Source organism: Mirounga leonina, unplaced genomic scaffold (assembly GCF_011800145.1).
Source record: "Mirounga leonina isolate KUSES-001 unplaced genomic scaffold, KU_Mleo_1.0 Mir_91, whole genome shotgun sequence".
In the NCBI taxonomy this organism is placed as follows: domain Eukaryota; kingdom Metazoa; phylum Chordata; class Mammalia; order Carnivora; family Phocidae; genus Mirounga; species Mirounga leonina.
In genome coordinates, this window is record NW_023270839.1 from 549726 (window position 1) to 564685 (window position 14960).

The window sequence follows — 14960 nt, forward strand, 5'->3', positions numbered from 1 at the left end:
TCCCTCTCTCGCTGTCTCTCCCTGTCAAATGAATAAATAAATAAAATCTTTTTTTATTTTTTTTTTAAAGATGGGGGAGGGTCAGAGGGAGAAGCAGGTTCCCCAGTCGCTTAACCAACTGAGCCACCCAGGCGCCCCAAATAAATAAAATCTTTAAAAAAAAATAAGAGGGGCGCCTGGGTGGCTCAGTCGTTAAGCGTCTGCCTTCAGCTCAGGTCATGATCCCGGGGTCCTGGAATCGAGCCCCGCATCGGGCTCCCTGCTCAGCGGGAAGCCTGCTTCTCCCTCTCCCACTATCCCTGCTTGTGTTCCCTCTCTCGCTGTGTCTCTCTGTCAAATAAATAAAATCTTTAAAAAAAAAAAGACAAATCCATCTCTACTTCTAATAAATATCTAGTCAATATATAAGACACTAGTTCAGCTGTAATATATGCCCTGTTATATCTGATTCACTATAATTCTCTGAACTTCTAGACTAGTTAGAGTCTCTTTTCCTGTTCTAGGTGTAAGATAACTCAGCTCAGTTACCTAGAGTCAAGGCAACGTCAAATATTAAGGCTGAGAGGGTGTTAAAGCTCTTCTAGCCTAATTCTATTATTTTTATTTTTTTAAAGATTTTATTTATTTGACAGAGAGAGACACAGGGAGAGAGGGAACACAAGCAGGGGGAGTGGGAGAGGGAGAAGCAGGCTTCCCGCTGAGCAGGGAGCCCGATGCGGGGCTCGATCCCAGGACCCCGGGATCATGACCTGAGCCGAAGGCAGACGCTTAACGACTGAGCCACCCAGGCGCCCCTAATTCTATTATTTTGAGATGAAGGGGTTATCTGTCTGGTCCAACACCTGCAGTTTGTGGCAGGTTCAAAAGCAAAACTTGGATTTCTGTACTCCTGGGAGGTGTCTAACAGCTTTTCCTATCTTCCTGATGACTTTTTAAATCAAAAGGCATTTCTCTTATTTTCCTGTACAAGAGGACGAGATTTATTTTGAATTGCTTTAAAGAGCCTAGTTAAAATGGAAATGTAACATGCTGAATAAAAATACACCTTAATATACAGTCTGGTCTTGGGTGTCCTAGGTCAAAGGGATCATAGATTTAGGTCACTCACCACTAGAGGGCACTCAGATTTTCCCAGTTAAAGAGGCTTCCAGCTAGAGCCTGTAAATGGAGTTGATGATGACGTTTTCTATCAATAGTAAAAGCTAAATGGCCATTTCCCCCAGATAGGCTGATGTCTAATGTATATATACGTATATAGAAACATGTTATAATTAATATATATTTGTTATATTTGTTACTATTTTAGATTTAAGCCTGATATTTTCCCAAACGACTCTCATTTATTGCTTTCAAGCAGACTTTTGAAGTAAAAATTAACTTAAAAGTCACCTTGCCTCCAGAGCACTCACCCAAAGCCCAGTGGGCCCCTGCCAAAATCCACAGGCCTACAGTATTTGAAGCAAATAATGTTTGTTGCGGGGGGCGGGGGAGGGAGGCGCTTGCATACTTTGATTTAGAAGGGAGAAGAAAGAGAAGAAGAGAGCTTTCTCTGTTATAAAAGTAAATGAATACAAGCCAGGCAACTCTTTAACCCTCTAGTTTATCATCCTTGAAGGCCTTATTCTGATCATGTGAGGGATTTCTGGAGATTTAGACCTGGAGCCATGAAAATCCATTCTCTCTAGGAGGACCAAGCACTTTCTGGCTGTGTTATTCAAATTCTGTAAAGGTCTAATCTATATACTTAAAAGAAGTTACATTATTCTAACAGTTATTATCAACTACGACCATAGCATTGGCCTGTCTGAAAAATATAAGAATCTTAATAAGAATCATGTTTGTGAAAAAGGAGAGGGGTCTTTCTGCAAAGCTCCTGCACCTCCGACTATCTTGTCAGTTGTTGATGGATAATTAGCATTCTGGATTCTGCTGCATCCTTTTCCTGCCCCGTGGCACTTACCTGATCAGGACTACCCTGTGCTTTGCCAAGTACTGAGGAAAACCTGGCTCACAGCTTTGAAAAAGGATACATCTAATTCACTCTGGAAAAGAGAAAAAAGTACAAGGATGAGAATGAGACACTGGGGCACATGTTCTTAGCAGAGTTAGCAGCTAATCTGGCCACAGGCTTGGGAGCAGGTCAGGGAGGCAGCTCTGTACATACAAGTCTGAGCAGTAAAGCCCTGGGTCTGGGACTGTGCTATTTATTTATTTATTTATTATTTATTTATTTATTTATTTATTTATTTATTTATTTATTTAGACTTATTTATGAGAGAGAGAATAAGAGAGACAGAGAGAGAGAGCATGCATGCGCACACATGAGTGGGGGGGAGGGGAAGAGGGAGAGAATTTCAAGCAAACTCTTCACTGAGCGTGGAGCCTGATGCGGGCTTGATCTCATGACCCTGAGATCACGACCTGAGCTGAAACCAAGGGTTGGACACTGAACCCACTGCGCCACCCAGGCGCCCCCTGGACTGTGCTTCTTAAAAAAGGCTGCAGTTTGGAAGAATTTTGCCAACCAGTACAATTCATCCTTAGAACATAGACGGAATCAGGGCACCTAGGTGGCTCAGTCGTTAAGCGTCTGCCTTCGGCTCAGGTCATGATCCCAGGGTCCTGGGGCCAAGCCCCGTGTTGGGCTCCCTGCTCTGCGGGGGGCCTGCTTCTCCCTCTCCCACTCGCCCTGCTTGTGTTCCCTCTCTCACTGTGTCTCTCTCTCTCTCTGTCAAATAAATAAATACAATCTTTAAAAAAAAAAAAAGAACATAGAGGGAATAGATGACCTCAACCTTTACAGATGATAGCTAGTTTGGTATGTGTATCAAAAACCTTAATAATATGCATGCCCTTTGAATCCATCAGTTTTACTTCTAGAAGTTTATCCTGAGGAAATAATTAGATAACAGGACAACAATGTATGATAGGATGTTTAGGGTAATGTTTGTAGTAGCAAATTGCTGAAAACAAGCTAAGTATCTATCAAGGGGGGACTAGTTAAATATATTATTGCAGATCCACAAATGAGGCTATAGATATATAAGTACTGACATTGTTAAGTAAAAAAGCAAGTTGTAACACGGAATATACACTATTATCCCACGGACAGTGGAATAGTTAGATACAGTTATATAGTTAGATACAGACTTTATGTATCTAAAAAGTCTAAAAGGAAATGTACCTAATAGTATGTATCAGTAAGTCATGGGCTTACTCACAATCTTCTCCCCTTTTTGCGTATATGTGTTTTCAATTTTTTTCAGTGATCAGAGATGTTTAGATCATAAAAAAAAATTATAGAGGGAGAAATAGTAAACAGAGTTCAATTCATATCTGAAAGGACTTAAGGTTTGTCAAGTGCAGCAATGACGACCCCAATCCTCAACAGCAACCATCCTCTCTTGCCCCCAGGGGACCTAACCGGGTTGGCTTTTTGTTTTGAAATGTGATGCTGAGATGCTTCTTTCAGCCCAGACAGCTTGAGACTGATCTCCACATTTAAGATTTGGAAACCAAGATTAAAAATAGTCTCAGCAAGAATGTTTAAAACTCACAAACCCAAAAATAACTCTTAGGTGACAAGGCATTCTCCGAGTGGGACAGATTCTCTTTTCTTTCCCACAGTACTCTCTTTCCTCCTTTGGCTCTTCTTTTTGCTACTGTCATCCTAAACTGAACCATCTCACAGTACTGTTGGGAGTCCTGTGTAGTCACCAGTTTAAATTAAATTCTAAGCTTTACTTCCGTGGTTTATGTGGTCACTGACTCTTTCCCCAGAATTACAGCAAGAATTCAGCAACATGCTATTTATTCTCAGTCACCGAATATAATAATAATAATTTAAAAAACCTTAGCAATGATAGTGCTTGTACTCACTCATGATTATCCCAGGTTTAAAATATTGCTTTTTTGGGAAATGTTATTCTTCTTGATAGGTGTTCCCTTAAGATGGCTAATCATGGCCAGCTCTGAATCACAGACCCTGACTTGCAAACCAGTCTGTCTTAAGGGAGTGGTCACTGCAATTAAGCAGGAACCAGAGCTGTGCCGTCTGATATGGTAACCACCAGCACCATATGGCGAATCAAATGAATTAAGATTAAATTCCTCATTTCCGCCTTTATACTAATCACGTTTCCATGTGGCTAGTGCCTCCTGCACTGGACGGCACAGGTACAGAACATTTCTGTGGTGGTGGAAAGTTCTACTGGGCAGTGCTCAGTTATGGCACTCTCTCCAAGCGATCAATACAAAGATGGAGTTTGAGGCCAACCTTATTGTCCCCTGACAATAACTGATTTCGTGGTGGTTATGAAATAGTCTAAAACTGACTTTGCTGATGGCTGCACGACTGTGTGTAAATATGAAAACCTATACAGGTTAAATGGGTGAGTTTCAGGGTATGTAAATTCTATTTCATACAGCTGGGGTTTTTTTGTTTTGTTTTGTTTTTTAGAAAGGGGGCTGTTGGGAGGTGTCTGGGTAGCTCAGTCGGTTAAGCATCCGACTCTTGGTTTAGGTTCAGGTCATGATCTCAGGGTCATGAGATCGAGCCCCGTGTCAGGCTCTGCTCTCAGGGGGAGTCTGCTTGGGATTCTCTCTCTCCCCCTCTGCCCCTCTCCCCACTCTTGCATACACACCCTCTCTCTCTCTCAGAGAGATAAATAAAATCTTTAAAAAGGGGGCTGTTGGAAAGGAACTCATGTATTCCTTAAGGGGAGTTGGTTTTGACCATCAAAGCAAAGGTGTGGATAGAAATGATTCCTAAACTAAAAAGGTTCCTAGTGCCTTAGGAAGGGAAACAGAAAAAAGAGAGAGAGAGAGAAAGTTAAATAGCCAAGTCTCTTAATTAAAAGAAAGGCGTAAGAGGTTCTTAGGCTTGTAGAACTGGTTCTTTATAAAGATCTAAGGCACAGAGTGGTTTGTAACACTTTGGATGAGCCAGAAGGAAAGGGAAAGAAAATGTGGCATCATCTGAGTTTTAACTTTTACATGGGAAAGCTCTATATGAACACAGGTTCTTGATATAGACCATTTCTGGAAAACTGGGAGAAGGACATAAACCATTTCTTAGTCATTAGACTTACCACTCGGCTGAAGTACTCATCTAACACTTCCACAAAGTTATGGATGAATTCATAAATGGCCATCTCGTTCTGAAATAAAAAAGGAAGGGTACAATTAGTTTTAGTATGGCCTGTCTATAAATTAGACACTGACAAATATTCAGAATAGTTCTACGACTCACTTGTTTGAAAGAAGCTTACCCATAGAGGGAAAATCGAAAACCTTCACCTCTAAGACTTTAAGTCCTTAATGAACTTAGCTGGACTGAAATCAGATCGAGTCTAGTGATTAGGGTTTTGAGTTCTGCTCCCTGACTTTATCATCAACTGGCTGAAACAGTGTTTCAGGTTCTTCATGCCACCAATTTTCCATTTGGGAAGATGGGAAACTACCTCTAGGTTTGGTTCACGGATAAAAAACAATCAACTGAAATTCTGAAGTATCTTAAATCTTAAATGCTTTTCATGGATTCAGTAGCCATAGGTTCTGTTGACCTGGGAATGACGTTTCTGGAAAGGTGAACTAAATCTGAGGAAATTCAGTCACAACACAATCATATTTATAGTTTGCTCTGGCTTCTGATCTGTCACCCTATATTTCATGCCACAACTGAATGGCCTCTATACCTGTCTAAGCTGCCACACTGGGCCACACAGAACAAGGGCAGGACACTGGTATTGCCTAGGGTCGAGGAAAGCATTCTGTGGTTTTGTGCTTCCCCACAAGCCGCTCATCTAATCCAAGAAAAATCCTAGATATTTTTCTTCCACACAGCTTTCCCTAGCCTTGATAGAAAAAAGATCCTTTAAGAGTCAAGATAATTCTTAGATAGGCAAGCAGAGAAGAAAATGTCAATTTAAGGAGGAATAAAAATCAGACTGTTGGGGCGCCTGGGTGGCTCAGTTGGTTAAGCGTCTGCCTTCGGCTCGGGTCATGATCCCAGGGTCCTGGGATCGAGTCCCACATCGGGCTCCCTGCTCTGCAGGAAGCCTGCTTCTCCCTCTGCCTGCCGCTCCCCCTGCTTGTGCTCTCTTTCTCTCTCTCTCTCTCTGTCAGATAAATAAATAAAATCTTTAAAAATTAAAAAAAAAATCAGACTGTCATTCCTAATTTTCTTGCATTTTCCATAGGCTCCTCTATTACCTTACCTCAGTGTCATTTACTCCAACCACAATGAAGAGAGCTGCATACTGCCGATATATCAGCTTAAAATCCTTAAATTCAATGAAAGAACACTAGAAAAAACACAATTAGATATTAATTCCTATGGTTGCCACGGATTTCTTCAAAATGGCCTGCATAATTTCTAGGTTCTGATTTCAGTATCGGTCAACACATTCCCAGAAATAGACAATATTAAAATGTTACACGATCTTGGTTGGTTGCCTGTTGGTTGCCTCCTCACAGTATTCGGGGGACTACCTGGAAGCAGCTCTACCGGGAGGCAGAGAAGGGGTCTAGGAAAAAAGGCTTGGAGCATCCACGTGGGTTCCCACCCGTTCCTTCTCATTCCTTTGCTTTGCTCTGTGTGGAAATCAGCAGGCACAGGTACTGAATAATTTTAAACTGCCTCCAACGTGAAAATAAGCCAACATGACAAAGAAGATTTTCTTCTTTGGGCACCTGGGTGGCTGTCATTAAGCTTCTGCCTTTGGCTCAGGTCATGGTCCCAGGGTCCTGGGATCGAGCCCCGCATCGGGCTCCCTGCTCGGCGGGGAGCCTGCTTCTCCCTCTCCCGCTCCCCCTGCTTGTGTTCCCTCTCTCGCTCTCTCTCTGTCAAATAAATAAATAAAAATCTTAAAAAAAAAAAAAAGATTTTCTTCTTTTCATCTCCCCTAGACTCTGCTGGAAGCAATTAGAGATTTAGTTTTGTACTATTTATTTATTTATCTGTTTTTTTTAACCATCGACCAATATGGAATCTTTATTTTATTTTTTTTATGTCATACAGCATACACACATGCAAAAAGAATCCTGATTTCTTTTTCCTAGACCCATGAAAAGAATCAATGTAGACTCTTATGAATTATTTAAAGTTTTGGCTTTTGTGGGGCAGATGCTAGACAAAATCTCCCATTGTAAACATTGCTTCCTATGAATTAACAACTAGTTTACCAGCACGGCCTGGTGGATAGAACAACTCCCTTCCCATTCATCTCTCTCCTACAGCCATTGTACAAAGGGGACTGGGAAGGCACTGCGTAGACAGGAATCGGATAGCAGCCTAAAGGCGCAATGCTGCCCTTCCTTTGGACTTCTGGGTGTGCTTGACCAAATATGATTGCACATGAACTCTGGCTATTTGCACTGGGATAACTGCTCTTGGGTGCCCAGATACACCTGGAGATGAAGCTGTAAGTTTTAATTATGAAATTTCTTCCATGGGAAAGCCATTTGACCATCTATAAAATGGAGGGATTTGAGGCTCTTATTTAAAATGAGGATAAAGGTAAGAAGTGCAGGACCACTCTGCATTTTTGGCTCACTGTAGAGCCAGTGGGATTTCTGCTCAGCTGGATCTTTCAAGGAAACACAATCTATCTGAAAGAACCGAAGAACATTTTTCAAAGCCTTTCAGGAGTTTCTGACAAAAAAAAAAAAGGAGCAAGCACCTTTGTGGATAAAATAAAAACTAAGCTGAGATTGTGTTACTTCAGAGCCTAATTATCCCAAAGCCCAGTGGATTCCTTTTAAAATCTAAAATAATTAAGGGGGCACCTGGGTGGCTCAGTCAGTTAAGCATCTGCCTTCAGCTCAGGTCATGATCCCAGGGTCCTGGGATCGAGCCCCTCGTTAGGGCTCCCTGCTCAGCGGGGAGTCTGCTTCTCCCTCTCCCTGCCCCTCCCCCTCACCTCACGCTCTCTCTCTCTTTCGCTTTCTCTCTCTCTCAAGTAAACAAATAAAATCTTAAAAAAAAAAAGAATTCAGAATGTTTCAAAAATATCTAATAATATATTCGTTCCAAAGCATATATTTCAAAGGGTAACGTATCGTGAAGATGGTGTTTGAAACTATGCAGTGCCTGCCTTCTGCAGAAAGATTCAAGAAGAATGCTTCTGGAGGTTATCTTTATATAAAATATGTGACTGTTAACACAGCACTTTAATAGTTCCTGTTTCCCTTTGACAACTACATGAAGCAATGTGTGCCATGGCAGGCCAAAGTAGTAATTCAAAGAGGACTCTGAGATGTTGAGACTGGAAAATCAATTTAGAAGCCAAGGGAAACATAGTTCCAACATGTAACTTCTGAGCACTGATGTACCTTAATATTTTAAGACCTAGCAGTGGTTCCAATAGGCTTTCTACATATGCTGTGAAATGGTGAACTGGCAAAATTAATGGGTGATTTAAACAATCTTTCTGGGGGCACCTGGGTGGCTCAGTCGTTAAGCTTCTGCCTTCAGCTCAGGTCATGATCCCAGGGTCCTGGGATCGAGCCCCGCATCGGGCTCCTTGCTCAGCGGGAAGCCTGCTTCTCCCTCTCTCACTCCCCTTGCTTGTGTTCTTTCTCTCGCTGTGTCTCTCTCTGTCAAATAAATAAATAAAATCTTAAAAAAAAAAAATCTTTCTGGGGGCGCCTGGGTGGCTCAGATGGTTAAGCGTCTGCTTTCGGCTCAGGTCATGATCCCAGGGTCCTGGGATCAAGTCCCGCATCGGGCTCCCTGCTAGGCAGGGAGCCTGCTTCTCCCTCTGCCTCTGTCTCTCTCTCTCTCTCTGACTCTCATGAATAAATTCTCCAATTAAACCTCTTTGTAAAAATAGACTCAGTTCCTAAAATTCTTATTTGTTATTATTTTAATGATTTTTTTTAACCTCAATTTTGACAGAATGGGTAGATTTGTTGTGTCATATGAATTTTTAACTTCTGCTTACCCCATCTACATCATAAAACAAGACAAGTTCAAATAAAATTTGTTTTGTTTTTTAAATCTTTAAATCTTAATTCTAGGATTATGTTGGTGTTAAGTTTACAAAAATGATAAGCAGAAAAAAAACTGCGCTCTACATGAGAATCATGCTAGTGTTCTCTGGCACAAAGTGGGTCTCGAGTGCTCACCTCTATACCAATCATCTGACCTTAATCTCTTGGCTTAAAGCGAGCCACCTGCTGGGGGCACCCCTAAGAGTTGTAAGGGCTAAATTCATATGGACAAAAAAAGAAGACATGTCTATTAGCTGGAATAAATTTGAGACAAATACGCTGACCTAAATAAGAACTCAAGGCTTTTCCCGGTTTTCCTTGTTGGTATTTTCCTTAAGGGGATATAAAGCGAGCGAGCTATGCTTCAGTCTTCATTCACTTCATTTGTTCTTTTCCCTAATAGCTGTTGAAGAATGTAGTTCAAAGAACTTGATGGCCCTTGAGACTCAGTAATAACAGATCTGCCACTGCCTAGTTGAATGAGGAGATAAAAGAGAGAACCAGAAACTTACTTGTTCATTGGATCGGGAGAGACAGCTCTTTATGACTTCCGTTTCCAGAACTGTACGCTTATTGATCTCCACATGTTCATAGTATTTAGAAAGTCGGGTCTGTCCTTGTTTATTCACCATGAGGAAAAATTTTATCATTTTTTTTTCTGGGCAATATTTTTCCAGATAGTTCAAAAGTTATGTCAAGGTGTACCTGTAATTAGAACCTGAAGGATGAAAGAACAACAAAAAGCTAAGATCAAACATCTCAAAGAATAATATTAGATGTGTTCTATAAATGAACCAGAAGTAAATAAAATGTGATCTGATAATACTGGTTTTCACTCCTAAGAATTAAATGAGGTTTTAATAAATAACTAAACATAGGGATGCCTGGGTGGCTCAGTGGGTTAAGCATCTGCCTTCGGCTCAGGTCATGATCCCAGGGTCCTGGGATCGAGCCCCACGTGGGGCTCCCTACTCAGCATGGAGTCTGCTTCTCCCTCTCCCTCTGCCTGCCACTCCCCCTGCTTATGCTCTCTCTCACTCTCTCTCCCTCTGTCAAATAAGCAAATCAAATCCATAAAAAAATAAGAAAAAAACCTAAACATAAATTTTCATTAGTTATCTTCCAAAACTTTTTTTTTTTAAAGTAGGCTCCAGGCCCAGCACAGAGCCTAATGTGGGGCTTGAACTCACGACCCTGGGATCAAGACCTGGGCTGAAGGCAGATGCTTAACCGACTGAGCCACCCAGGAGCCCCTCTAAATGAACTTTTAAAATATGGAATAATTTTACAGAAAAGTTGCAACAGATTATGGGATAATTCTTGGACTACATTTTGTATTATTCTTTGTCCTCCCAGTTCATCTCTTGTTTCCTAAACCGTATCAGACAGGTGGTTATCTCGCAATAATTCCAAACACGAAGAGCTGGAAAGAGCCAGGCCCAAAGCCTGGGCCGCCGTGATCATCCAGGGCACAGGACAGGATGTTATGTAGACCAGCTCGGCCGGGGACAGGGCAGCTGTGCCATGGGGGAGGCCTGTGGTCATTCACTCCCTTTTCCAGGAAGATAAGCTCACTCCTGTAGGTGGGACTGCATCATACTCTGTTTAGTCATTTGGTATTAAGTGCTGCTTTTATTCTCCTTACAAATTACTGCCAGTAAATTATGGCTGGAGACCAGTAAATTAAGTTACCATCCATTCTTTTATTCCCTCTCAGCAAAGATATTTTAAAACGATCTTCACAAAAGTTAGAAATTATAATCTTATACTCTGGATTCCAACTGACAGCTAGAAGAAAGATATATTGTCTTGGGCGCCTGGGTGGCTCAGTCGGTTGAGTGTCCGACTCCTGGTTTCAGCTCAGGTCATGATCTCAGGGTCCTCGGATGGAGCCCTGTCGCTGCTCCCTGCTCAGAGGGGAGTCGGCTTGTCTCCTTCTCCCTCTGCCCCTCCCACTACTCGCTCTCTCTCCCTCTCTCTCAAATGAATAAATCTTTAAAAAAAAGAAAAAGATATTGTCTCAAAGGTATTCATGGCCAAACCTTTGCCTTTAAATGCCCTGGCTGCGTTAAGTTTACGGTAAAATGAGATGTAAAATGATCCCATTGAGATGTTACACCAACGGATCAAATTGGTTTCCACCTTAACAAGCACAGCATTCCTTCCCACTGACTTCAGGAGCAAGGATGACAAACAAGGGTGTGTTGAATTGATACTCATTAGGATGCAAGCCTTGAAAATAGTAGCTGAAGGCATCTATAAAGGCTCAAATACATCATCTTTGTTTTGCATGCTCATAAACAATTACACAATTTGTAACTGTAGGATTATACAGTGGTAATAAAGTGGACAAGTAAAATTGTAAACTCTATTATAAAATACACAAATCCGAAATATATAATGTAGAGACTCAGAGACAAGTACATGTTTGAGAACAGAAGATGAATGCTTTAAGCACCGATCCTGGTTACTAATCATCAGGGAGGAGAGAAATCAAATAATTATGAAACTGAGGTAGGGTATAAGGAAAGAATATGCCTAGACAAGTGCTGGGAGTGGCCAGGGAGCAGGTATGAACTTCCTTTGTTTATAAAACTCTTTGCATTCAAGGACACACAAGGCTGGGGAAGATGTTTTGATTGCCAGGACCTGGGGGACTCCACACCCAAGAGCCTGTGTGAATCAAGGACAGATAAAGAAGGGAAATTTCACTGGGGAAAGCCTTACACAAAGGATGCCAGGATACCTAAAGGCCAAGATGAGGGAGTTTGGTATAGTCACAGTAGAATATGAGCAGATCAATGTCCCAAGACCCTATATGATACAAACTAAATGCCTAGAGAAAAGAGAGACAGGAACAATTGAAATGCATCCTGAATTGGGTATAGTTTTCCTATTCTGATGGTGTATTCTGAGACTGTCATCCAAAGATGACAGGTTTTAACTTGGGTGCCAACTGTGACTAACTGTATTTGCTGCTTTGAGCACTGTGTTGGGAAGGATTCTGGAACTGTTCAGGTTCAAAAGGATGCTATGAACGATTAGTATGTCAGTTGCAGGTTAGGAACTGCAGGGTGTGGCAACATATGCACCATATACCTGTCATCCCTGATGTGCACTCCCTTCATTTTGCAGATGGGAAAATGGATAATCTGAGATATAGAGTGAAGTCTTGGATTCTGGCCCCCTGACTCATAATCTGATGCTGTCTTTAATTTATCACATTACCTCTTTGCCTCACTCAGTATATTAGTGTCATCAGATGTTCATTTAAGCTTACCAAGCATCAACTTCAGGTAGCTTTGGGAACGATCAAGTCAATATTCTCTAATGCTGCTGAACATTTAATTTGGAAAATACCAAACAATACAACGCATGAAAACAGTACAATATGAAGTTTCTAGCAATCAAAGTGGCATTTGGTGATGACTAATATCCTTTCTAGCTCTAAAGGCTTTTTATGTATCTCAGAATCAGATTATTGTAACACACACACGTAATATTAGACAAAAACATTTTTGGCCCCATAAAAGTGATTGAAATAAAATCCTCCAAATTAAAAAGCAAATTTCCTCCAGGGAAACATAAAGTCCTCATAACAGTATAATAGTCAAAAGCATGAACTGAGGCTTGACTGTTAATTTTGTGATCCTTGGCAAGTTACTTAACCTTTAGTACTCAGTCAAAGGTACAATGGGAATAATAATAGATAGTACTTACCTTCTGGGTTGTAAGGATTAGAGGAGTTAGATACGGAATGTTCTTAGAACTGGGTTTGGCAGTTGGCACATAGTAAGGGCTACATAAGCACTGGTGAAAGTCATTATAATATATCACTTTTTCGGGCGCCTGGGTGGCTCAGTCGGTTAAGCGACTGCCTTCGGCTCAGGTCATGATCCTGGAGTCCCGGGATCGAGTCCCACATCGGGCTCCCTGCTCAGCGGGGAGTCTGCTTCTCCCTCTGACCCTCCCCCCTCTCATGCTCTCTCTCTCTCATTCTCTCTCTCAAAAAATAAAAAATCTTTAAAAAAAAAAAAAATATATATATCACTTTTTCTTCAGTGAAGTCTGCCTATCCCAGTTCCCTGTTGCGAATCATAAAGAGCTAGCTACTATCCTTTCTTTTTTAAAAAATATATTTTTAATTTATTTATTTGAGAGAGAGAGAGCATGAGAGGGGGGAGGGTCAGAGGGAGAAGCAGACCCCCCGCCAAGCAGGGAGCCCGATGCGGGACTCGATCCCGGGACTCCAGGATCATGACCTGAGCCAAAGGCAGATGCTTAACCGACTGAGCCACCCAGATGCCACAAGAAGCTAGAGCACTTTATTTATTTATTTATTTATTTATATTTATTTATTTTTTAAGATTTTATTTATTTATTTGAGACAGAGAATGAGAGAGAGCACATGAGAGGGGATAGGGTCAGAGGGCAAAGCAGACTCCCCGCCGAGCAGGGAGCCCGACGCGGGACTCGATCCCGGGACTCCAGGATCATGACCTGAGCCGAAGGCAGACGCCCAACGACTGAGCCACCCAGGCACCCCACTAGCTATCTTTCTTTGAACCCATTACTGTATCTTACAAAACTTGTCACCCTATGTAATCACTATTTGATTACATACTAAGCTCTCCTACAAGACCAGTGATTTTTACATTTTTATTGTGACATTTTTATTGTGACCCAGCATTCAGGTACATATATATCTGATTCAGTTATATATGATGATCACCAAACAATACCTACCCATACTGTGTGTATTGTACTCTGGTGATTTTTGTGACATTTTATAAAAAATGTAGTTGTGAAGTGTTTGGGTTACATAGATATATGGATTTTTCTTTTCTTTTTTTAAGATTTTATTTATTTGAGAGAGAGCACACAAGTACGAGCGGCGGCGGCGCAGGTGCAGAGGAAGAAAAAGAAGCAGACTCCCTGCTGAACAGGGAACCCAGCGCGGGGCTCGATCCCAAGACCCCGAGCCGAAGGCAGACGCTTAACGGACTGAGCCCAAACACACAGAAGGCACATACTATCAACATGATATATCACTGTTGAAACTGAACTTGATCATCTGGCTGAGACCGTTTTTGTTAGGTTTCTGTACCTTAAAGTTATCCCTCCCCTTTCCATACCATACTCTTTAGAGGGAAGTCAGTATATAATGTATTTTTTTTTTAAATATTTTATTTATTTATCTGACAGAGAGACAGCGAGAGAGGGAACACAAGCAGGGGGAGTGGGAGAGGGAGAAGCAGGCTTCCCGCCGAGCAGGGAGCCCGATGCGGGGCTCGATCCCATGACCCTGGGATCATGACCTGAGCCGAAGGCAGACGCCCAACGACTGAGCCACCCAGGTGCCCCGCAAGTCTGTATAGGTAACCCACATTTAAGGGGTGGGAAGTTATGTTCCATCTCCTTGAGGGGGAAGTACCTATGTAAATTATTTGGAATTCTACTGTGCAGGTGATCTGTCTACTGTACCCCATTATTTATTTACTCATGCACTTATTTTTATATCAGTAGGGACTCATGGATATTTTATTTTATACCTTAGGTTATAATACAATATGATCCAATGATTTTTAATTTCAGAAACCACTAAAGAACTGTGGCCCAAATAATAAAATTAAAAAAAAAAAAAAAAAAAGAACTGTGGCCCAAAGTTTGAAAAACACTATATTAGAACATGAACTTGTGAGTAGGGTTCATATCTTATTTCAGATCTTTGCACAGTGCCTAGTGTAAGAGAATATCCAATAAGTGTTCATTGAATGAATGAAATAATGAAGACTTTTTTTAAGTGATAATTTTTCCTTAAAAAAAATCACATCACGGGGCGCCTGGGTGGCTCAGTCGTTAAGCGTCTGCCTTCAGCTCCGATCATGATTCCAGGGTCCTGGGATCGAGCCCCACGTCGGGCTCCCCTGCTCCACGGGAAGCCTGCTTCTCCCTCTCCCACTCCC

The 14960-nt window shown here is 41.6% G+C and overlaps 1 protein-coding gene across 1 annotated transcript in view; it reads right to left on the bottom strand.

Annotated features, from left to right (window-relative positions):
- The window catches only part of AP4S1 (adaptor related protein complex 4 subunit sigma 1), a 45827-nt gene that overhangs the window by 9065 nt on the left and 21802 nt on the right, over window positions 1-14960 (bottom strand). The window contains exons 2-5 of the mRNA XM_034993833.1: window positions 9507-9712; window positions 6219-6305; window positions 5091-5159; window positions 2031-2042 (exon numbers count right to left, since the gene is read on the bottom strand). Of these exons, the coding sequence (XP_034849724.1) occupies window positions 2031-2042; window positions 5091-5159; window positions 6219-6305; window positions 9507-9644 (306 nt within the window). The 5' untranslated portion in view covers window positions 9645-9712. The remainder of the gene's footprint in view (window positions 1-2030; window positions 2043-5090; window positions 5160-6218; window positions 6306-9506; window positions 9713-14960) is intronic.